Source organism: Ostrea edulis, chromosome 1 (genome assembly GCF_947568905.1).
Source record: "Ostrea edulis chromosome 1, xbOstEdul1.1, whole genome shotgun sequence".
Classification (NCBI taxonomy): domain Eukaryota; kingdom Metazoa; phylum Mollusca; class Bivalvia; order Ostreida; family Ostreidae; genus Ostrea; species Ostrea edulis.
In genome coordinates this window covers 17,761,245-17,787,559 of record NC_079164.1, presented here as the reverse complement: position 1 = coordinate 17,787,559, position 26,315 = coordinate 17,761,245, and the positions used below count along the sequence as shown (strand labels likewise).

Here is a 26,315-nt window from a genome sequence, read left to right as displayed (position 1 = left end):
GTGAGAATGATTTTATAAGAGTTTTATAACCTTCATTTTTGAGTACGAGTACGATTTAGAGCACAGAGTTTGAGTATAAAAACGCGCTAAAAAGTTTTATAACCTTCAGGCCTGACCCGCAATGTAGGAAGTAGTAATAATAGACTTAATTAGTAGATCTCAGATGCAGCTGGATTTATCACTAAATCCAAATTTTATTAGGTCACTGGAGTCACTCAGGTGACCTGTAAAACTCCATTGGTCTTCATCCACCATTGTGCGTCGTCTGTTGTCGATTAACATTTAAATATTTTTAATTTCTTCTTGAATACTACAAGGCCAATTATCTTAAAATTTGATATGTAGCACAATAGGGATGAGATGAATATAAATTGTGATTTTTGTAATCATTGTATTCTTGGGACCCCAGGGACTGGGCAAAAGTGGTAAAAATAGCAAAATTTTCAAAAACCTCCTCTACATCTGCACATATTGAAGGTAAACTGAATGCAGTTAGGAAGAGCAAGAAGTTCTCTACCACAAGAATATCAGTAAAACTGATGGATGCTCCCAGAAATGCATCTAACCAATGAACTACTTCATATGATGAATGACTTGCACAATGATCAATAACTGTTGAAATGAAGGTTTCTTTTTCATATATAAGGTATATGTTGACCTTTACAATGTGACCTTTGTCTGAAAGTCATTTCCTTATTATTTGTATGATATATGACCAATCCCTTTTCAAAAACTGTTAAAATAAAGAACTATTTATACATGTATGAGGCATATGTTCTGAGTGACATTGACCTTTCCAAAATGAACTGGGTCCAAAAGTCCCTGTCTTAAGGAATATTTTTGATCAATTTCTGATGAAAGGTTTAGAAGATGTGAACTTTAATATTAAAAAAACTGTTGAAATAAGGATCTTTTATATGTTCTGAGTGACCTTGTTTGACCTTTCCAAAATGACCTTGGTCCAACAATCCTTGTCTCTAGGAACATTTGTGATCAATTTTTGATGAAAGGTTTAGGAGATGCGAGATCAGACGGACAGACATGGCACAGAAAATTTTTTGGGGAGCATAAAAATTATATTTATCATGACTCCCAGGGCAGGGGTTCTACTTCAATGGCGGGGCTAAAGTAGACATACAGTGAAAATGTATGTGAGCTGTCCATCTTTGAAATCTTTTTAATGCATGGTTAGGAAGAGCACAAAGCTCTCTACCAAAATTTTGTTTTTTCACAACATTTGGGGCTGGTTTCTGACTCCAAAGCAGGTCCAAAGTAGTCATATACTGAAAATGTTCATGTACTTAGTTTTTGACCATTGATAAATTGAATTGCATGGAAGAGCAAGAAGTCGTCTACAAAAATTGTTTTTCAGACACCATGGTCACTTCCAGGACAGGGCCAAAATGGTCATATAGTGAAAATGTACTTTCAGCTTAGAAAACCTTCTCTTTCTCTACATCTTGAAGTATAGAAAACTGAATGCATGGTGAGGAAGAGGACCTCTACAAAAATTGTGAAATCCATGGCCTCTGGGTTTAGGCCGTAGGGTAGGAATTAGTTGGCAATATATTGAAAATACATTACAATTTTGAAAATCTTTACCCATAGACAAGCAAAATCCATGACAACCACTCTGATAAACACTTAGCCCTCTACCAACAATTTGAAAATGATTGGCCCGGACTTTTGGTTCACGATTGTCGCATTAATCAAAATGAAAAAAGAGCTATTGAAGGTTTGATTTTAATCAGACTGACTGCATGAATAAGTACTTAATAACCCTTTACCAAAGTTGATCTTGGTCCAGTGTTCTAGCCTCACAGTTTGGGTTGAGTTAGTCATTCATTGAAAATACATTGCATCTTTGATACTCATTGATATTTAACGAATACATGTATTCCATGATAAATACTTGCCATTCTACCAAAATTTAGGGCTGTGACTGAATTCTTCAGAAATCGGAGGAAAACTGGTCAAAAAGGGAGGAAAACACCTACCAGAAAAAAAATCACGTTTTCTGGTACTTTAGATCAAACCCAAAGTGTTTCTTTTTTTGAAAATTGAGCCAGTCAGGATTTCTCTAAAAAGAGGGGAAAATCGCACCCCTGAAAATTGTAAAATTCATGGCCCCCAAGCACATGGTTTAAGCTCCAGGGCAAGTCTTAGTTGGTCCTGTATTGAAAATACATTACACGCTTCAAGATCTTTATTTACTCATGGACATTCAGAAGGTAATTTTTTTTAAACATGATTTGTAATAATCAGCTAGCCCTTTTTAAAAATTTGAATTAATGTCCTCCAGGTTCAGTCTAGAGTTGCAGTTTGGGATGGGGCCAAAATGGCCATAGCTTGAGAAACTTGTGATACTCAAGTTACCGTCGAGGTCCATATGGGCCTCTCTATCTTTTATTAATGATATTCAAGCTCGTGAGTGTTTTATATTTTTCAAGTTTTATCATTGCAGACCAGCAGTTGGTGTGTAATGTAACAATGGTTTTTGCCATGCACTCAACTCTTCCATATCTAGCATTACAGAAGAAACATAAATGTGTTAAATAAATAATTTATTAAAGGTTTATATAAGGCATAACAAAAACAAAGTATACAACTAATATACCACATTCTGCACAAAGACCCAACTCATACAATCATAAAAATCGTGTGGCGACAGCTGAAACCTGTCCTGGTCAATAAGAAATTTATCAAATTTTACACAGCTTTAAATGTAGTTTTCATAAAAATGATTCAGCATCCTTTAACAATTAAAGCGTATCACACAGAGGTATCACAGACTTATTATAAATATATGAACTATAAATATCATGTCATAGAATGTAAGCCTTCAAGTACTCTTCCCTAACAGTTTGGCACAATAAAATGAAACAAGTCATAGGGCACTATCATAAAATGTGCAAATGATTGAATTACACAAATTATCAAGAGGCCCACAGGCCTTATCGGTCACCTGAGTATTAGTTAAAAGTATCACTAGCCCCAAGGGCTATGGAATCTAGAAACAAAATTCCTGTTCTGCATATCTAAGCTAAATTCTAATGTTCAGCCTGTTGCTTAAAAACCTTTAAATGCACCTGAAAGTGCCTATATTGATGAAAGACATTAACAAAATATAATATATATATTTAACATTTTAAATATGATATGGCTAATTTGGACCCATTGTAGATCGAGTCAAAATCCTGGGGATGCAAAATTCACAATTTTGGTCATCCTTTTCTGCTTTTCTTGAATATGCATTTAGTTTTTATGCCATATCAGCAAACTTAAATAAGTCTTTCAAATCACTAATAAATTTGGCTTTACCCTGGAACCATAACCTTACCCCTGGGATCATGAAATTACAATTTTGGTAAAGGACTATCTATTCTTTCTAAATATCTATGAAGTTTCAATTTAGTATCAATAGTATTAAAGAAGATATTTAAATCTTTTACAAATTTACACTATACTAAGTCTCCCCCCCCCCCCCCCCCCCCCCCCCCCCCCAGTCAGAACCTTGGGATCATGAAATTTAAAATTTTAGTATAGGCCTTCCTGCTTCACATCACCATGCATTTAGTTTTACAGATGTGCAGTTATAGAGAAGAAGAATTTGGAAAATATGTAAATTTTTGGCAGATTTTGCACCGCCCCTAAGGCCCCAGGAGTCCTGAAATTTACAATTTATGTTCCCCATGTCCCAAAGATGCCTTATACCAAATTTGAAAAGAATTGGAATAGTAGTTATCAAGAAGTTAAAAATTTTGAATTATTAACACACGACAGATTACCGACGAAGGGCACTGACCAATTGCAATAAGTCACCGAGTTTACTCAGGTGACCTAAACACCTTAACTTTGACTTTCTGAACATAACAATGGTTTTTCTATTGATATTCTTGATTCTCTGATATGAAATACTAGTTTTGTTACAGCAGAATTGTACTACATTAAGCTTTAGTCCATATGGTTGCGATGTGAAATAAATTATATTCCTTTACAGTCCATGGTTGCTCTGTGAAATGAATTATATTCCTTTACATTCCATGGTTATGAAAATGAATTGTATTCATTCAAAAATTTTAAGTTTACTTAAATATCCATTTGCTTTGCAAGAGAAAATATGGAGGACATCCTGTTGCTATGGGGAGGAGGGAGATGTGATTACCTGCACATGTAATTACATCAGTATATTTGGAGGGGGAGGGGTTGAACTGCTTTAATGATTATCTGAATAGGGTATCTGAGTATCCCTATTCTGCATTTATAATATTGAAAATTGCAAGTGCTGCACATAAGCTGTGTGGGTACATTTGACGTTTCACAAATAGAGTCAATAAGACCCCCAAACTACCTAGTATAATATCACAGATATTTTGTATGCATTTACTGTTGAGACAGACTAGGTTATTTCCCTTGTTGTGACTCTCACTAGGTGTCACCCCCAGCTGTACTTGGAGTAGCGTAGTAGTCAATTCCCCCTGTCCGGTTTGTCCCGGTCCCGGCTACGTCGGAGTCCAGATTTTATTTCGCCCCTCCCCATGAATCCGGTTCTTGAGCTGGTAAGGGTCAATGTCGCTATAGTTTTTGAACCATTCTCTGATATTGTTACAGAAGGAACAGTCATTAGTTTGGCACTGTTCGTACTTGTATGGGAACTTGCAGTAGATAATGCATTAGATCCAGTCACATTAAGAGATTTGGTGGTGGCTGTGCTGAGATACACTGCTGAACCTTGAGATTTTCCTATCGAGTTGTTAGTGAGACTGTAAGGATTTGAACTTAAGCCTCCAGTGGCGGAATGTTTACCACTTAATGTGTCCTTTGATAAGCGAAGAGACTGAGAGTTTGAACTATGGCGAGCACTTTTACTTGTGTTTCCATTGTTCGTAATCAAGGGGAAGTTTGAAACATTCTTAGAAGATGCAATGGGATTTGTGGTGGTTGTGCTAGTCATTATTACATAGGGGTTTGCTGTTTTAGGTGTGATTTCAGCTGGTTTTGAAGTTGCTGCTGAAGAATTGGTGTCACCAGAACCAGGTTTTGTGGTAGATTTCGTAGAGGAGGTAGCTGGTACAGAATTGGTGGCATTAATGGACATCCGGCCAATGAAGGGTTTTGGTTTAGGGGTGGCTTTCGTGTTGGAACTTGTATCTTGAGAATCAGCTGGGTTTGTTTTATTTGGGTTCTCCTCTGCTTGTGTTGATTGATTATCAGGTGGAGACAGGTTCAACACCACTCCCTCGGAGCTCTTTGCTACAGAGTTTGCCTTCTCTTTTAGGTTACTGTCTTCCTTTTTCAGCTTTTTGTCTTCTTCTGTTTGTTTTTCCTCACCATGAATCATTTTAAGTTTAACTGTTTCGTCGAGAACGTTTGTTGTTTGACCTAACAAACTCCCAGCCTCTGCCAGTAGAGTAGATGAAGAAAATGACACCATGTCTGACAACTTGGCATTTGGGTTAGACACCCTATGCACATCGGTAACAGCTGGCTGCTTGGGGTCTTTTTCACTGGATTTTTCAGTGAGTGACTTTTCAGTTGTAAGTACGTCATGTGCTGTCCTGGGAGCGGAAACTATTGGGGGGGGCGGATACGACGGGGGTACTTGATGTGCTGAGTCGATGCAGAGATCTAGGTGCAGTTGAAGCAGCAGTATTTGGAATGGAGGCACGCTTTTCGTGTGTGTTCTCTTTCGTAGGAGAAACACTGCGGATGGATCTGGTGGGCATGTTGTATGGCCGTGAACCACAGTAGAGTATGGAGAAATTTTTCAGGGAATTTAACGGCAGTAGTTGCTGGTTTTTGCGTGTCCTTTCAAAGCATTCAATTGCCACATCTATAAACAAAAGAGCGTAATGTTTCACTGGATTTACAAGCAACATTTCCTCAAACACTGCAATATTGAATATATGATAGTTTTAGAGCCCTAACTTACAAAGTGTCTCCTCCACCACTCCAGGAATCACCTCTTTCAGAGCCTCGCAGTTAATGTGGAGAGCAGGGTTTACATTGATCTCGATAAGGTAAATCTGAAAATCACCAATATTACAATGTCTAAACTTGAATATCTTTTTCAGAATTTCTGAGAAGAAACTGTAGTTCCAGGTTTTTTCAGATAATCTTACTTTGAAGTCTGTGTCCACCATAAAATCCAGTCCAAAAAGGTCAAAGAAGCCCACCCTGGACTGCAGTTTGTGTTTGACACTGTTGAAGCAGTGGATCATAATCTTCTGCATTTGTTTCTGAAGAAAAATGGAATTATTCCAAATGTGAGTATTAATAATCCAGTTCAACACAGTCTGTGGTATTGATTAACATACCATACAAATTACGTACTGCTTTGTGAATGATTATCCATGATTTTCTCAAGACAAGTTGTATACAAGCACTTATGATACTAATTCAATGCTTACTCAGGTCCTACAGCTAACTAAAAATCTTTGGGAGATTATCTCCAAGATTGTTGAGACTGGTGTAGAGACAGAATCTATTCTGACTTACGGTTAGCGGGCTGTAGACCCAGTCCATTCTGACTTACTGTTAGTGGGTTGTAGACCCAGTCCATTCTGACTTACTGTTAGTGGGTTGTAGACCCAGTCCATTCTGACTTACGGTTAGCGGGCTGTAGACCCAGTCCTTTCTGACTTACTGTTGGTGGGTTGTAGACCCAGTCCATTCTGACTTACGGTTAGCGGGCTGTAGACCCAGTCCATTCTGACTTACTGTTAGTGGGTTGTAGACCCAGTCCATTCTGACTTACTGTTAGTGGGTTGTAGACCCAGTCCATTCTGACTTACGGTTAGCAGGCTGTAGACCCAGTCCATTCTGACTTGGGGTTAGCGGGCTGTAGACCCAATCTACTCTGACTTACGGTTAGGGCTGTTCCAGAAATGATCAAATGGGGGGGTCGGGCGGCAAACGATATTTTTTTGTATGGGTGGTCGTATTTTTTCATATTTTAATTGGTCCGTGGTTGGACTGTTAAAAAAATATTTATTATGGGTGGTGGGTAGTTTCTATTGTTTTAATTTGTGCCATGTGGGTGTTGAGTTTTCAGAATATTTTTATTGTCGCTCTTGTCGTGTTGGTTACAAAACGTCGGAGGAAAAATTGAAAACGTGCTTTCGAAATGCTGCTTTCGAAATCGGAAGTAACAGAACTATTCGAGTTGTCGCTCTTTGCAGCGCATAACTTTCCATAACGGCACTCTTCAAATTAGAGGCACGTTTAGTAGGGTCCCTTTGGATGTGATGGCGGCGAACTCTGTTCTGTAGATTATTACAGTTTACAGTGCATCGATTTTGGGAATATTTTGAAACCAATAGGTATTCCGTTTTCTAATAAAAATAGGCAAACCTTAGTTGATTTATACGAGGGTACCGATGCGTTATATTTATCAGTCGGTGTGATGGTGATATAGAGGCGTCCGGGCGCGGGCTCCATTAGAAGACGAACGATTCGTGGAAAAACATATCCATACCCATTTCATGATAATAGCATCGTTTGGACTCCCAATCTTTCCAACATTCCCGCCATAGATGACTTTCATTGTTGATGTGACATCGTTTCTTCAGAACTACTGTGATACAATGTCGCACAGGCATTACCGCGTCATTGACTAGAATGTTTGTCCCGAAAACCTCGCGAGATTTGTACCGTTTTCATTTTTAAAAATATTTTTGTGGTGGGTCTGGTTAGTTTTTTTTTTTTTTTTAGATGGGTCATTGTAAAATGAGTTTATTAATTTGATGGGTCATGGGGTAATTTTTTATTTTTTTTTATGGGTGCTTGGTATATACAAAAGGTGCCTCCCGACCCCCCCATGTATTTATTTCTGGAATAGCCCTTAGTGTATTGTAGACCTGGCCTAAAGGTTATAAAACTTCTTGAATGTGTACTCTGTACTCAAACTCATACTCAGTATTCTAAACCATACTCATTTTCAATATTCCGCTCTAATTTCTGTATAACTTTTGAATATGGCTTCGGAGCACGGATTGTGTGAGTGCGGAGTATGCATTCAGAACATTTTATAACCTCCAGGCCCGGTTTACTCCGACTTACGATTAGCATGTTGAAGACCTAGTCTACTCAGACTTGTGGTAAGCTTATTGTAGATCCGGTTTACTATTACTTACAGTGAGTTTGTTGTAGACCCGGATTACTATTACTTAACAGTGAGTATGTTGTAGAACCGGTTTACTATTACTTACAGTCAGTGTGTTGTAGACCCGGTTTACTATTACTTACAGTTAGTGTGTTGTAGAACCGGTTTACTATTACTTACAGTGAGTGTGTTGTAGAACCGGTTTACTATTACTTACAGTGAGTGTGTTGTAGACCCGGTTTACTATTACTTACAGTGAGTGTGTTGTAGACCCGGTTTACTATTACTTACAGTGAGCGTGTTGTAGACCCAGTCTTGTTCGATTTCCTTGTGGGGAGCTAGATTCTCGTTGATGTACTGATTAAACTTGTCCATGCTCCAGGCAGTATCCTCCTTAACATCCTTGTAGTTGGGATCCTTCTTCTGGACAAACTAGTCAAGGAAGAAACAAATACTCACAATTTTCTTAACTACATGAACATCAAACCTCCCTGATCACATTGATAGGGGTGAATCTGACTAACTTAACTACATGAACATCAAACCTCCCTGATCACATCGATAGGGGTGAATCTGACTAACTTAACTACATGAACATCAAACCTCCCTGATCACATTGATAGGGGTGAATCTGACTAACTTAACTACATGAACATCAAACCTCCCTGATCACATTGATAGGGGTGAATCTGACTAACTTAACTACATGAACATCAAACCTCCCTGATCACATTGATAGGGGTGAATCTGACTAAATGCAAGTGCATAATTCAAAAAGACCAAGTACACCTCTAAAGTGTGTTGATTTTTTAGTACCAGTACACAATTGTGTGCTGATAATTTTTCACAAATGTGTGTAGTTGCTTTGTATAAAAAGTACCATTTTTTTGCTCCATTGATTTCATACTTCACATGTAGCTTTGTTATCAAGAAAGGAAGAACCTTATTGATTTTGGGGTCAAAAGCCAAAGATCCAAGGTCACTATGGGACTTCACAAAAAAATCTTGTAGACAAACATTGCGAGGGGATATGCTCAATCTCGCAAAGCTCTGTTGTGAATTTGTTCAACTTGACCTTGTCTAATGTTTACCTGGTTAGTGAGGTGAGTAGATAATTCTTTGGAGTCCTCATCATATTTATTACAACACAGCCTGACATAGCCTTTATGATATAGCACCAAATGAGGGGTTGTACTGGCAATTAACATGTATGCACGGATGTCAAACTTCCTCTCCGCCAGAAGTAAGGGATTGGTGATGTACCTGTTTTATACATGAAGAAAAATATAACGATTAACAGCAAATGATGACTCCTATAATCCAAACTGAGATTTACAATTGTGAAGTTTTGTAATAGTAGCTTACTTTATAATCTAGGGTTTTTTCTTAATTGTAGATCCAGATAAACTCGCAAGGCTTTAATTCTGTGCATAATTTGGTGCAAATACAAAATTGCATTCTTTCTTGCTGTATTGATTAAGATGAATAATTTCCAAAATCTCTTCATGTGTACAAATTGACAATGAAGACCTCGCGAAAAATCCTAGCCTATAGCACATGAGTAATCTTGTCTGCACTTTGCTGTGCCAATCATTAAGAATTTTTGTGTGTGCATTTTAGAGGATTTCCAGTAAATTTGCTATACCTCTTTACAATGGGGTTCAATTTAAGAGAACTTCTCGTGACTTTGCCTCATCTTTGTACATGTGGATCAATTTGAGAGAATTTTTAGTGACTTTGGCTTACTTCTATGTGGGTTATTCTTAGAGATTTTGCCTTAGCTGTGTACAATTTGGGTTATTTTAGAGGATTTCTAGTGATTTTGCCTTAGCTGTGTACAATTTGGGTTATTTTAGAGGATTTCTAGTGATTTTGCCTTAGCTGTGTACAATTTGGGTTATTTTAGAGGATTTCTAGTGATTTTGCCTTAGCTGTGTACAATGTGGGTTATTTCAAAGGAGTTCTAGTGATTTTGCCTTAGCTGTGTACAATTTGGATTATTTTAGAGGATTTCTAGTGATTTTGCCTTTAACTGTGTACAATGTGGGTTATTTTAAAGGAGTTCTAGTGATTTTGCCTTAGCTGTGTACAATTTGGATTATTTTAGAGGATTTCTAGTGATTTTGCCTTAGCTGTGTACAATGTGGGTTATTTCAAAGGATTTCTAGTGATTTTGCGTTAGCTGTGTACAATTTGGATTATTTCAAAGGATTTTTGGTGATTTTGCCTTACCTTTGTACGATGCGGGTCATCATGGACTTGGAGGACTTCGCCAGCTGCTCTCGTCTCTGATCTCTCTCTTCTATCAGCTTGTTTAGCTCCTCCCGACTTCGAATGATGAAAATCCCCTTACCCTGATTCATTCCTGTAGGCTTACAGATCCACATCTCATTGTCTGAAAAGTCGAACACAGCCATCAAAACTTGTGCCCAGATGATTGACAAACATGTTTTAGAAACATATATGCCTACCATGTGGCAATATTGAAAAGGATCAACTTTTCATTAAGACTGTCTAGTGATAGTGAAAAATACGGGTTATCTACTAGTCAGGGGCAACCATGATATTAGTTTAATCTCTCAAGATAATCAGCAAACAATTCCAAATAACCAGTCATTCAAATCATGACCTTTGACCTTGTGATCTGAAAACCATTGAGGGGCCATCTACTCTTTAGAGCTACTAGTGTACCAAGTTTGATGTTTGTCAAGAAAATGTTTCTCAAGATATTGTGCGGATAATACCATATCATGTCCAGTTTGACCCTTGACCTTGTGATCTCAAAATCATTACAGGTCATCTACTCCTTAGGGAGAAACATTGTACCAAGTTTGATATCTCTCAAGCAAAGCATTATCAAGACATTGAGCAGCAAATATTTAAATGTCCAGTTTGACCCTTGACTCTGCAACCTGAAAAACAATAGGGGTCATCTACTCTCTAGGGGCAACCACTGTACCAAGTTTAGTAACTGTCAACAAAAGGGTTCCTTAGATATTGAGTGGACAATATCTTTTGTCCAGAGAAGTTTGTTCACTGACCTTTGACCTCAAAATAAATAGGAGGACCTTGAGATCTCAAAATTGATAGTCATCTACTTTTTATGTAGAACCGGTGAACCATAAATATTTGATGTCTGTCAAGCAAAGTATTCTCAAGATATTGAGTGGACAGTGTCTGATGTTCAGTTCGACCCTTGATCTTTGGACAATATCTTACTATGTTCAGTTTGACCATTGATCTTGTGACCTGAAAATCAATAGGGGTCATCTATTCTCTATGGGCAACCCATGTGCCACGTTTGTTAACTGTCAAGCAAAGCCTTAGGGTTCTTTAGATATTGAGCTGACAAGACTTGGTCTACAGACAAAACAGACTGACCCTTAAACTTGTGACCTGAAAATCAATAGGGGTCATCTACTCTCAAGGGACAACCACAGAACCAAGTTTGGTAACTGTCAAGCAATGGATTCCTTAGATACTGAGCAGACAAGACTTGGTCTACAGACTGACTAACATTTGCAAAACAATATACCCCCTCTTTTTTGGTGGTGGTGGGGGGGGGGGGGGGCTTAAAAATATCTGTTAAAGATATTCACACTACACTGTCTTAGATTGCAAATTTTCATGGGGCTCCATTTAACTTTATGTAGGTGTTACACTTTCTTTCACCTTTATAACGTTCCAAGAACATTTCTCTGTCATGCTTCTCATCAAATCGGTAGGTCTCTGGGACAAAATCCATGAACCGTAACCTAGGGGGACGACCTTTGGTGCTCATGGTAACCCTTTCATATTCTTGAAGACTGTTGAGAAGTCCCAATTTATTGGTCAAAAGGTTTGCATTGGGAATGTGGTTCACTAATTGTTCTCCTGAAAGAAACCAAATTACTTTATGGAATATAATATCATTTACTACAGATTAAATCATTGTATTACACAGAAGTTTGTACATGTATCATGTTAAGGATGCAACTTTTTTTGTAATTCATATGCAACCTGAAGTTTTGTAAGGACTTTTTAGTGTATTACAACACCAGCTCAGTATTCCTGATGCTATTATCCGATAGTTTTGTAATTAATTATCTTTTTGTATTTATTAACTCCAACCTACAACATCGCACAATATTGTGTAGTATATCATTTACACTTATCTGATTGACAAATGACCTTGTGTGACCCATACACTCCAAAATTCACTACAGGTTGGCATCATATCACAAAATCTCAGGTGCATGTATTGTTTAAGAAAGTTAAATTTACTTGTCAAACAGTATGACTCATTCATACTGTCTAACAAAAGTTGATCAAGCAAAGTGTGCTCCATACAATACTGTGATGCCATACTTCATATCTCTCATTGTTCTAATGCTTCTACTGTGTCTTTTGAATTCCACAAAACAATTAATGCAAACACCAATACATAATTAAAAGATTTATAGGTGACAAGAAAAGAAGATTATTGGTACTGAGATGACTTACATAAATATAGACTATTACTCATTATAAGATAAATGAATCATACATGTCGTACGGTAATTTACAACTTTCTGGCACTATTTGCTTTATTTCAATCACTCTCCTTTCACAAGTTTACCTTCTTTGAAAGCGCCATAATTAATTCTGGTTTTGCATTCCACCCATTTCAGGCGAAAACGTTCATCATACTTGTCGCTGGTTCGCTTCCATCCCAGATTGAGCAAAGGGGCCTCCACACTGAAAGATTTGTAAGTCTTTCTTATTGACATTTCTCTTGAATTGTGAAAACTTGACTAAATGTGATCAATTACTGGTGTCTTAGGAAGGAAAACAAAATCTTTACACTTCACAGATAACAGACATTATGCAGGATTTAAAACTGACTTCAAATATTGTAAATCAAAATCTGAGGATTTGAATTTTTTATTATCACAGCTATCGAATTATGGACATCAGAATTCTGGGTTTGTTTATCTACTAATAAACCATTTATTTTTGTAAAATGTTTGTGAAAAAGACACTCGAATGGATTTAAGATAATATTTTTTTGTAGATATTCTGTTGTAGTCATTTCATTGTATGAAAAAATTTATACCTGACACTTAAAAATAAAATATGTGAAATTCTAACCACTGTGTTCTAATACTGGTTTTAAATCAGGTACCTCCTGTGGTTTGGTGTACCTTTTCATTTATAAAGCAACTATCTTAAAGCTTAAAGACTTGACAAGATCGACACCATTTAAACAATTCACGTTAGAGTCTGTGATTAATTCTTTCTTGAGATTGATTATTATCAAATAAACTTTTGTTGTGTTCAACGTGATGAATGCTATTAATATGCAATTCCAGTTTAGAAATTGTCAGTTACCTATCATACACATGTTCCAGTGTCCTAATAAAGAGGCTTATGAAAATGATTTTATAAAATCTAGTTTTATCTTGATCTAAAAAAAAAAACCTCCCCCGATTTTCTTCGAATACAAAGCTGGTAACTTACAGTGATACGCCGTTTCCTCCACCCACATAAAACGTTGGCTGCATGTTAACTGGGAGGCTACAAGCAGGAAGTTTGGTGTGGCGGACATGAGGCGACTTTTTCCCATTTTTGCTTTTTTCCTTGGGGGCATCCTCTTTGGTTTCCTTGGCAACAGTGTCTTTAGTTGCATCAGTCTTGGTGGGGTTCAGGCCACTGTCATGTTTGACCCTCTGACCATTCGTTTTCTCTGGGTTAGCATCCTCTGGTTTATTCGATGTAGTCTCCATCTTTTCTGGGTTGGATTTACCAGGATCGGTGCTATCTGGTTTTACTGGTTCACTAGCAGGTTTTACTGGTTCACTACCAGAGGCTCCCACCGTTTTCTTTTCTGTTGTTGCATCTACAAATGAATATAGAGCATTGAAATAAAACATGAATAGTTTTATAGAAAATGCACTGCAAAATTGAATGTGATTTTGCATTGAACTTGTTTTTAAATTTGAATATCACAGCTATGCATTACAATTTCATTTGAATGCATGTTTTTTTTTAAAACTTGGGGGTTTTTTTTGTTTGTTTTTTTTTTACTGTTTCAGCTGTATCATGGTACCAGACAATGACCTTGAATAATGAATTCCTCATATGAAGTCATTGAATCGACCACCATACATTTATATCTGCATTTTGAATAGGGTTGAATACCAATTTGAAAGGATTAATTGTTGGCAGACCTTAAAAGCAAAATCAGAAATCATTAATAAGAAAAATAGATATCCCCCAGCACCGCACAGGAGTCAAGGAAACGAACAAAATATTGACACCCACAATCTCATCAGCCGTTCAAAACCCGATGAAATAATTACTCAATAGATTTTTAAAACATGGTACACTGCAGTTCTTTGTTAACCACATAAATGAATCATTAATTTTTAAAACATTTTTTAAGGGGAAAGCTTAAGATCTAATAAAATTCATTGTTAAAATCATCATCCCCACGCTTAAAACTTGTTTTGTTGTGCATGGGCCAATTGAGCAGAAAAACCCAATCTTTGTTGAGTATTCATTCACCCTGAGGAAAGAGACTTCTATGTTGATCACACAGGAAGAAACTACCTTACTGAGTAAATAATGCAGTTTTGCTATGGCAGTTAAAACAAAGAATACAAAATCTAATCAATGATGTGCATTTGTAACTGAATCCACCTACAGTGAAATAAAACTTTCCTGTTTACAAATTGATTATGGATGTTGTCATAGTTTGAATTTAATCATTTACTGTTTCATCTCCAAATACAATGCAGATTGAATGAATCAATTGAACATATATATGGCACATAATACAATTATGATACTCATTGTCAGGCCATCGTCCTGAATATTTTTTCCAATTCAGGCTGTGACAAAAGTGGTGTGCTATTACCAGAGGCCAAAGGCCGATGACAAATAAGCACACCAGACTGGTCACAGCCTTGAGGGGAAAATTATTTTGTGTACGGCCTGATGATGGTGTAGTAATTGTTATATGATGGGCTTTCCAGTCCGTCTGTTCATCTGTTGGCTTTGTCATTTCTGGGTGATATCTATCACTCTGCGAGACTAAAACTACATCAAACTTGGTCAGCTGATGCATTTGGGTGGGGGTGGGGGGGGGGGGGGGGTGTTGGGTGTTGCAACCCAAAAGAAGGTTACTATGGCCTCCTTTCAGCATTCTATGGCTAAACATATTCAAATTGTATCTTAATCATATCTTGAACACCGTGGTGCCTTGAACTATCAAACTTGGGTCAGTTGATGCATCTTGGGGATATTAGGTGTGTTGCAGCCCAAAATTACGCAAGTCATTGGTGGGCGTCAATGTTTAATTTTATGGCTATACTAATACATAATCAAATTGTGTCCCGATCATACTGTAAGGCGGTGAGTTCCATGAAATCCGTTGATAGAGTCGAACTCCAGTATGTTACAGTAATTTTATTCCAATTTAGTTGTAAATGATTGTCACAGCTTGTGACTTTGAATATATAGATATATGCATTATGTAGATGTATAGTTCCATACAGGCATAGCATGTAACCTAGTGATGCACAGTATTTTATCATACTGTATAACTTACTAGATTAAACTCCTCATGTCTTGAGAATATAATGTGGCTCAGACCTTGAAACGTTCACATAAGCAATATGTCCACCTGTCATCAATGTGTATTATGCATTTACACAGACAAATTCATTTAATTACAGTATATAATTAATATATTTAGCACATGTTTACACTCATTTATTCAGTGGATATATCACCCATTACATATATAAATTCTAATTATAACACTATGTATTCCTACGCCGTTTGTGACATCACTAACATCAATTTTGCGTAGTTTGTTACAAAATGTCAGGAAGTAAAATTTTCAACAAAACAGTTACGTAAATGAATAACCAGGGGATGGGGGTGGGGCGGGCGTTACATGTGATGAAAATAATCTCTGATTTGTGGTTTGATTTGATTTATACATTCATCTCCTGTGTTTTCTATCCCCTCGCCAAGGCTCAGGGATAGAAAACGCACAACTCATTAAATACCCGACAGTATGTAACATTGATTAAGATCCACTGGGAGTGGCTACAAAATGACTTCCCACCATTATATCACACTATACTGCACTGTTTTCTTTGAATTATTCAACAAATACACATAACACGTCCCTTCTCCTACTTTATTTATTCATACAGTATATATATATATATGGTTTAGACTATAGTATGTAATCCGACTTTTGTCAGGTAGCTATACCTACAACTCATTTTACTACACAATAATGCTGCTTCCTTCACACCTTTCTACCTAGAAGGCACACTAGCAAATTAAACAATCAATAGGTCAAAAGACATGGGCACTAATTGGATCTCTTCGAGAAACGAGGAGAAATATGCTAATATGCATAACATCATCCATACATATCTTCTTGATTACAAGAAACTGGACGTGTGGAGCTGTGGAACACTTGATCAGGGGTTTCACACACACACACACACACACACCCTTCTTGTTTAGACTCCTTATAATAATAGCTATTGTTACATTTAATTATGTTGATGGGCTGTATACTGCCAAAAGTTGTATTAATTGAATAAACTGGTATTACAATTGTTGGGTCCTGTAATATAGTGAACATGGTGAAAGCTTAATTGTAATATATGGTCTCTCTTGATTCACAAAATCATTTTCATGTATGGCTGGTCTTTAATGTTTGGATACAGGGTCAATGACAATTTTAAATTAGTACATGCAGAAGGATTTTAACCCAAAGTGGACTACATACTTTTCTGCCAAACAAAGGTTAAAAGTTTTCAACTGAAAGAGAGATTGCATTATTTCCTCCTCCCCCTGGATCCACAACAGAAAATTCATATATTTGATACACAGTAATCATACAATCACTCAATAAATGAATGCATACAATATTGTATTTACATTGTACCGAGTACAGGATAAGAAAAAGAAGCAAAAAGATAAAATGATCCGTGTCATCCGAGACCAAGAGTGATTTATAAAAGATGTCTATAAATTCATATGATGGGTTCAAAGATCAAAGGTTAGATAATTTGACCTCTGAGTGACCATGAGAAATGTCACATACAAACACTAAATAGTGTCATGATATTATCACTGTTAAATCTGAAGTACCCAACATGTCGCCAACACTCATTCAGTTCTGATCTTCTGCAAAACCACCCAATAATTAATCACAACACCAAACTTAACCAGAATGACTAGTAAATCTATAGTCAACCAATCAACCAACAATCTTACCCTTCATCTCCGTATTTTGCATGTTCTGACTTCTCACAATTTTCCAGTCAACCCTATATCAAACTGGTCCTAAGGTAGCATATCTATCTAGCTATGTACACCAGAATTTTACTCCACGGATATCATAAAATCTCCATAACTGGCGCAAGATGAGGGCCCAAATCTCTGTCCCCCTCTATAAAAAGGATTTCTTTATCTGTGACCAAGTAGGCTTTCAATACAGTAGTGCTGGCCCGAGTTCTATCGAGTTTCTATACACAATGCCACTACCATTGGAAACAAGATTTAGCTCGTTACAACTCTAAAGGCCCAATTTAAAGTGCCAGAGACATTTAAAAACCTCAGCCATATTGATCTGTGCTATCGGGGGGAACAGTTTTCTTGTGCTAATTCTATTTAAATCAATATTTAGAAACGGAAAGATTTTATTTAAATATGTTAAGGTTCCATAACAATTAGACCTATAAAGGTAGATCAGTATGTTTTTAGTTGAAGGTGTCTGCTGCAGAATTCTGTAATGGTGGTCTACCCCCTAGGTTACCCTGTTAACTGCAATCTCTAAGATAACATGCAGGACAACAAACAGTCGCATAATTGACACACCGTAAATAGTCGAAAACGACAATTAAAGAAATTTAAAATTTCAAACAGGTATATTTTCACCTTGTTGAATGCTATAGAATTTATATATATCGAGGTATATTTCCATTAATCCTCTATATCTAAATCCGGAATGTTAAAGGCTAGGCAGAGATCAGTGAATGGCCCGTCTAAATTCTATAACTAAACAATGATAGAGCTACTGCTTATTCGGCATGGCTCATTTAACCTGACACATTCATTAACCCCAAGTCTGGATATTTTTAATCTACCAACAGGGCTATAATGGGTACTCTTTAATTTCAGAGATTAATTTAGAAGATATTTCTGTCGACATTAATAATTTACCATGATTAAAACTAATCTCTTTTTATTACATAGATTCTTTCAATTATAGAGGCATACCGGTACTGAAAAACAAAATTAATTTAGTAATCAAATACGCTATATAATGTCCAATGATCATCATAGTTCACCAATACATTACACTGATTCAGCATTTATTGCATTACTACACAGTAGATTGAGTCTGATTTGCGTTTCTTGTAACTAGTACAGATTGGTTTTCAATTTTCTGTCAGGAACTATAGTTGCCATGATAATTTCTTACAGACAGAATACTTATTATAACATTTCTTTCTCATGGTGGATCTAATAATACACCCACCCACCCCACTCCCTGTGGTGCACATTTAAACTGAGACATGTCTGAAATATGACATATATCTAAAATTACTGCATAAAACACTTATATCCAAGACTGCAATTCCAATACCTGTCACCTTGACCTTTTTTTACCGATGATTTTGAGAGAAGGTCAGTACATTAAAAGTTAAAAGCAACCTTTTGGTCAAGTATTTGAGTGTGTAATGTTTCTACCATAAAATAATTCCCAATGAAACTGCCATGGTCTACAATCATGACATGCAAGCCCAAGTTACAAACACAACCTTTGTATCAAGTATGATGGTCTATCATTCAAAGCCTCCCAAGAGTGCCTTAAAGGCATGGTCAGGAACAGAATTGTATACTTTTCCAGTCACCTTGGCTCTATAATGACCTTAAGTCCAGAAGCATGACACACTCCTGTGTCAAAAAAAACCCAAAACATTTTTGTAAAAGTTGTAGTCTATACACGAATTTTAAACCACCATGGTGGTCTAGAGGTTAGAGCGTTCGCCCTGCATACAGAAGGCCAAGGTTCGAATCCTGGCCTCGACAGACCTAAGTTGTTAAAACAGGTAGTGACAGTTCCATCGCCAAATGCTCGGCATTAGGTGTGAATGTCACGGGTCCTCAGAGATGACCTTAAAAAGGGATGTCACATATCACAGTAGATGTGGCACGCTAAAGAACCCTCACTGCTCAATGGCCAAGCGTAAGCACCAAGCAAAGGCCTAAATTTGAAGCCTTTCACCGGTCTTGGTGACGTCTCCATAAAGTGAAAAATTCTCAAGAGAGACGTTGTAAAAGATACCATCAATCAAACAATCTTTTCTTGTGACTTTGACCTTATCTAAATGACCTTCATCCAGGGTCAGGACACATCCTCAGGTCATGGCAGCCATTTTTATCTTCAAGTAGAGGAAATCTACTGTTTCTTTTAACAAAAGTTATAACCAAACACAAATTTTTAAACCTCTTTCTCCTATTGGCTTTGATGTTATTTAATATAGATCAATCCTCATATGATGTCATAGTTTTCTGCAAAAAATCTTTATCAAATAAAACTTTGCGCATGATAGAACTATATCTTTTAGAGCAATTTTATTCACTGGATAATATTTTAAAAATTAGTAATTTTTAAAACTATTGATATTAAAAAAGGTTATATTTTCCATAGATTATTTATAATAAAAAAATGTTGTAAAGGGCAATAAATCCTATGCTGGTATTTCCTCTACTGCATGTCAATTATACAATGATTTCCCTAATACTCACAATCAATTTATACATAGTTATAAAGTAGCAGTTTTTCTAAACTGCTGACATTAAAAATTTGTCATTTGAACAAGTTTTTATCAACATGATTTGGTATGTCTGACATTTTATAAAAGGTTATAACAATTACACATTTTCTTTGGTTATTTATTAAATTATTAAACTTTATTGAGTGGAAATTATTACAGTTTTCCCACTTTCAATCATTGATATTGATCGATAAGTCACATGAGGATGCATGAAGCTACATGTACCTTAAAAGACCTTGTACCAGGGTCACAACACACACTCGGGTCAAGTGCAACCTAAGTGTGAAGTATGAGCAGCTGATGTTTCTTTGCAACAAAGTTTTGACCTAGGCATTATTTGCACTGACAGTTGATTCATGAAAAACAGACAGACAGGTTGATTTTTACATACCCTACACTTTGTTTGATAATTGGGTATAAAAATGTTAATATAAGAGTTTTAACAGCTGAAAAGTGGCTCAAGGTATACCTGTATATCATAATTAGGGGTCCTCAAACGTGTCACAATTCAAGTGAAATTCTGAATATGTAACAAAACTATTATAATATTTACCACCCATTACTATTTCTGGTAATTTTACACAAGAAATGATACAATTTTTGTCTGTCAATTTTTTCACAGAAAACATTCTAATTGCTTGTTAAAAACTTAAAATTCAACAAGAGGCCCAAGGGCCACATCGCTCACCTGAGTTACCTTAATTGGCCCATATTTCAAGATTTTCCTTATATATTCGCAAGTAAAACTTTGATCCCTATCGTGGCCCCAATCTACTTCTGGGGACATGATTTTTACAAACTTGAATCTGCACTATGTTAGGAGGCTTTCATGTAAATGTGAAATTCTTTCGCCCAATGGTTCTTGAGAAGATTTTCAAGGATTTTCCATATGTATATGGTGGCAGTGACACTCTGGAACGGTCTGCCATGTGGACTTAGAAATGTGAAGAAACTCGACTGTTAAAAGAAATTTAAAGACCCGCCTATTTCTTCTTGCTTTTAATGTGTGATCTGTGATTCTGTTTATATGTGTATTTATCACTTTTCCCCTAGAACATTTATGCCAAGTGTTTTAGCTTTTGACTTAGCATTTTACTTAGCTTTGTGATCTGCCAAAAAAAAAAACCTCTTACTATCGATCTTAATAATAATGTTTTATTTTAATAATTTTATAGATGTAAGATTTTGTGTGTCATATATACTGTCATTTAATTCCATTTAATTGTTGGGTTTTTTTTAATTGTTGCTTTCCTCACCACTACCCTTGTAAAGCGCCCTAGAGTAATTTGTTTTATACATGTATAAGGCACTATATAAATTTTATTTATTATCATTATTATTATATATTTGTATGTAAAACTTTGATCCCCTATTGTGGCCCTATATCCTACCCTAGGGGCCATAATTTTAACATACTTGAATCTGCACTATGCCAGGAAGCTTGGAGAAGAAGAATTTTAAAAGTTGTCAATGTATATTCACTATTTTGCTATTATCTCCCCTTGGAAAGGGACATGGCCCTTCATTTGAATGAGCTTGAATCCCTTCACCCAAGGATGCTTTGTGCCAAGTTTGGTTGAAATTGGCCCAGTGGTTCTGGAGAAGATTTTTAAAAGTTGCTAATGTATTTTCACTATTTTGCTATAATTATCTCCCCTTGGAGATGTATATGAACAAACAAGTTACTGTATAACTATGTTCAAAAAATGTGCCTCATAAATCTAATTATGCATTCAGATTTTTAATAAACATTTGATAAACATTGCTTAAGGTAATTCCCCTATGCTATAGTTTATTTTATCATCATTGAGATAAGTATATATATATATATATATTATACATTTTGTGTTTTATATATATAGAGAAAGAGAGAAGGGGAGAGAGAAAAACACATGCACAGAGAGAGAGAGAGAGAGAGAGAGAGAGAGAGAGAGAGAGAGAATTAAATACTTTCATAGCTGGTCAAATATTCATATTGTGTAAAAAGTAACTCGAACTGTAGGAGTTGTCTATCTTCTGTCTGAAACGAGGCACATACCCATGGTGTGATGAAGAAATAGTAGTAACTTCACAACTGGTGCTATATGTAACTCACGGACAATCTTAATTCAACATTAGTGTATTTACATTGGTGGAAACTGATGTGTGGAAGTTATGTACACTAAAATGTAACTTAATTCTCTCCTGCATTATCTTGTAGCCCATTTTCATAAAACTAACCTGCTTTATGTGCATCTGATTTCAAACATAATATGCTTATTTTCTCACATTCACTTTATTCTGCATATTCATCTTATCTAGAAGAATTCAATACTACCTTTTCTTAACTCAGAGGAATATTTGACTTCTAGGTATACATGATGGAATACACGTATTTAAATGAGCTGAATTCATTTACATAAGTTTACCACAGATGCAATGTACTGATAAACGAAAGATCAACATTAAAAAAAGATGTGCCAGGAACACATTTTCTTTGGCAAAGGATTTTCATGATACTGATTACAGAAGCATTGAATCAGATTACCACTCGGGCAGAGTTCCATGCATATGTTGATTACATGATAGATCTACCACAAACAGGAGCTAACATTTGAAAAGAAAGAAATCATTATCATTTTAAATTGAATTGGTTTGTAAACACATTAATTAATTTGGTCAAAAGAAAGACTGAGGGTACCAGCAGCTCAGATAAAAATAAAATTTCCAAATCTAATTTTTACCATTCATGCAAATTTGCAGACAAAAAGGTCGATTGTTGTAAAGCCATCTTCAAATTAGCTAATTTAAAAGAACTAGACCAGTTGCTTACAATTCTCATTTCTCTTTCAGTACCATTAATAACATACTCTATATTGATTAATTATCTGAAACTATTGTCATCAGAATAATATGAGAATGAAATGAGAGATGATAGAACATATGAAAATGACTTATGGTGTATCAAGTTCATTCTGATTGTTGCACATATTTTTGTTTTCCTTCATATGATAATAGCCTAGCTTTATTCATCCTGGATTATACAAATTAGCATAACGTTTGTTTTCATTGTAATCCTGCATTAAAACATGCTCTACCTTTTTATTTCTTTGATGGTTCCTTTCTCTCCGCTTTTGCCTCCGTCCGCAAAACCGAATTGAAAAGCGAGATTATCAGTATAGACAAATCAACATTGGGGATCTATAGAAACGGGTAAAAATGTAAAAACTAATATACCAGTTTATCATCTATAAATTTCATTATATTCAATCAGAAAGGAAGCCGATATTTAATCAAATCTTATTATTCTTAGAGTTTTGTTCATTTCTTTTTGAACTATAAATAAAATATACTGCACAGCAGTGGTCGTTAAGAAAATGACTTTCAACATGCCACCAGAGGGTGGATAGACAATCGAATTTATTGAAAACAAAAAACGAAACACCGTATGCGATAAGCACTGTAAGAGTTACTGTGACTGCTATCTTTGAAATTTCAATTATATACTTCTGTTTTATTATCAAAGATGTGATATTTTGACATGACCAGTCAGGCTACCTCGACACAAAATAAACCAGACCAGACCAAGCCTTTACTAATCCAAGTTGGTTGGTCATGCCTTAGTGTTGAGCCCTGGATCCCTTATTCTTTACAGATTATCAAGACACATTGACTCGTTCGTATCATAAAGACAAGTTTCTGGATGATCAAGACTTTGGATCCCTAGATTTTCAAAAAGGGTTTCAAGATTACCCATCCTAGCTAGCACAGGCAGTAGGCCGAGTTGTGAGTGATTGATATTTGGGGGAGCGTGTGGCAGAGGTTGTATATAGGCAGAGTTGCGAATGATGTTAGGGGAAGTGTATAAAGGCTGAATAGTGAATGATGTTAAGGGGGGTGTATATAGACTGAGTTGTGAATGATGTTAGGGGGGTTGTGAATAATGTTGGGGGGGGGGGGGGGTATATAGGCAGAATTATGAATGATGTTAAGGGGGGCGGTATATAGGCAGAGTTGTGAATGATGTTGGGGGGGGGGGGGGGGGGGGGGGGGGGGGGGGGGGGGGGGGGGTATGTAGGCAGAGTTGTGAATGATGTTGGAGGGGGGGGGGTATATAGGCAGAGTTGTGAATGATGTTGGAGGGTGTGTGTATATAGGCAGAGTTGTGAATGATGTTGGAAGGGGGGGGTGTATGTAGGCAGAGTTGTGAATGATGTTGGAGGGTGTGTATATAGGCAGAGTTGTGAATGATGTTGGGGGGGGGGGGGGGGGGTATGTAGGCAGAGTTGTGAATGATGTTGGAGGGGGGGGGGGTATATAGGCAGAGTTGTGAATGATGTTGGAGGGTGTGTGTATATAGGCAGAGTTGTGAATGATGTTGGAAGGGGGGGGGGGTGTATATAGGCAGAGTTGTGAATGATGTTGGGGGGGGGGGGGGTGTATATAGGCAGAGTTGTAAATGATGTTAGAGGGGTGTGTGTGTGGCAGAGGCTGTATAAAGAAATAATTTTATGTAATATTGGTGCTCTGGCAGAGTTCCATATAATGATGGAACAACAACATAACATAACACCGGTATTGTGTGAAATATTGTCATTTATTAGATGACAATTATCAAATATTATCATTCTATATAATGATAACAAAAACAGCTAAGGGGAGATCTAGACAATACTGACAGCACAAGTTGCTTCTATAAAAATCCCTGAATATGATAAAGTGATCTCCCCTGTTATACAAGTAAAATTAAAAACTTGACAAAATAAAATATCCAAAAATCATCGAATAATATATACAAAACAAAAAACATCAGCAGAAATAATTATATTAAATTTTGGGAAGGTGCCAGGGAGGCTGTATAGTGTTCCCTCCCTCCTACTCTTGTGGGTCCAGGAAGTTTCTGAACAATCTGAGCAATGAATTTAAGGGACATCATCAGATAAATGTAGCATAATTAGGAATACATGTTAATGACAATTAAAATCTTAAAATATTCTTAATTCAATGAAGTTGAAAATTCAACACCAATGTAATGAAAATATCGATAATTTCCTTGAATATTAATGAATCTCAATAAAAATGAAAGGAGCATAACTTCATTATATACATAATAATATATACACAAAGTTTGAATCAAATCTGTTCATTGGTTTTTAAGATATACAGCCAAACTTGTCTTAGCAGCCACTTGAAATCAGCGGCCACTCCTGAACAACGGCCACTCTCAATTCCCTCCGATGATTTTTCCTATATATTTGTACTGGAATAAACGGCCACGTGTAACGCGGCCACTCGAATCCTCACCCAACACGTTAATTACACTGTAATAGACGGCCATTTTGTCCAACGACACGGTTTTATCATGTGATATTTTACACGAGTTAATCAGCTGATGATAGCAGATCGTTTTGAAAACACATTCGCTTGGGTAATTAAATATTGGTCATAGCTAATAAACAGATTTGTGTTCAAATATTAAATATTTTTTACTCTGTTATTGTTTGTCATTTTTAACACATTGTTGAAATGGCTTCGCCAAATGTAAAAGTCGTAAAGTTTTAACTTTGTCTGAACAAATCAAACTGGCTGTTTACAGGGCGAACTGGAATAAGAGGCCACCTGTCATAAGTGGCCACTTTCATATCTTCCCTAAGGTGGCCTCTTAAAACAAGTTTGACTCACAGTCAACACCCCCTCAAAATGGAAGAAAAATTACCCATAACTTCCTTGAATATTTCAATCAAAAATAGCAGGTGTACAACTTCATTATTCATACAAGATATCCATCAAGTTTTAATGAAATCTGTTCCTTAGTGTTAAAGATATCCTCTGGACAAATGGTAACTACAGACAAAGAGACAGGGTGATTCCTGGAGTATAACCCCTCCCCCTAAAAATAACTTTGTTTGCAGGGGGTATAAAAACCTATCTGATACATCATAGAGCATCTCTGATCTACACAGAGTACGTTTTGTAGTCTCCGTGAAACATTTGTATCAAGATACCTACAACCCCCACCCCATCCTTACAAACTGCCATGGAAACCAAAGCCGAGGACAGAAAACTCTCTTGGTGTCTTTGAAGCCAGCTACAGTAACAGCCTGCCTTTACCACCCAACATAATAAATATACCCTTCCCTACTTCAATGGGCATATTTAGGCACTACCTTTAGAAAAAGCCCCTTTGAAGAAAGCAATATCTCCATTATTTATTGATTACTAGCACTCTGCATCATCACCGACACAGTCTTCAATTAGTCAGACAACAGCCTCATCATTACATCATTTATCAATCCTGGGAATCCCATGCAGCAGCAGACCCACTGTGTGACAGGTGCTGGCACTATGGTCCTGTTTGTTGTACAGATCCTGACACCTAATTGTTAGCTTTTGTT

At 36.5% G+C, this 26,315-nt stretch overlaps 1 protein-coding gene across 1 annotated transcript in view; it reads right to left on the bottom strand.

Annotated features, from left to right (window-relative positions):
- Positions 1 to 3,984: 3,984 nt before the first annotated feature.
- The window catches only part of LOC125663645 (uncharacterized), a 53,605-nt gene continuing 31,274 nt past the window's right edge, over positions 3,985 to 26,315 (bottom strand). The window contains 10 exon segments of the mRNA XM_056142557.1: positions 3,985 to 5,581; positions 5,583 to 5,833; positions 5,933 to 6,026; positions 6,123 to 6,239; positions 8,396 to 8,536; positions 9,196 to 9,367; positions 10,337 to 10,499; positions 11,777 to 11,977; positions 12,702 to 12,820; positions 13,583 to 13,961. Of these exon segments, the coding sequence (XP_055998532.1) occupies positions 4,469 to 5,581; positions 5,583 to 5,833; positions 5,933 to 6,026; positions 6,123 to 6,239; positions 8,396 to 8,536; positions 9,196 to 9,367; positions 10,337 to 10,499; positions 11,777 to 11,977; positions 12,702 to 12,820; positions 13,583 to 13,961 (2,750 nt within the window). The 3' untranslated portion in view covers positions 3,985 to 4,468.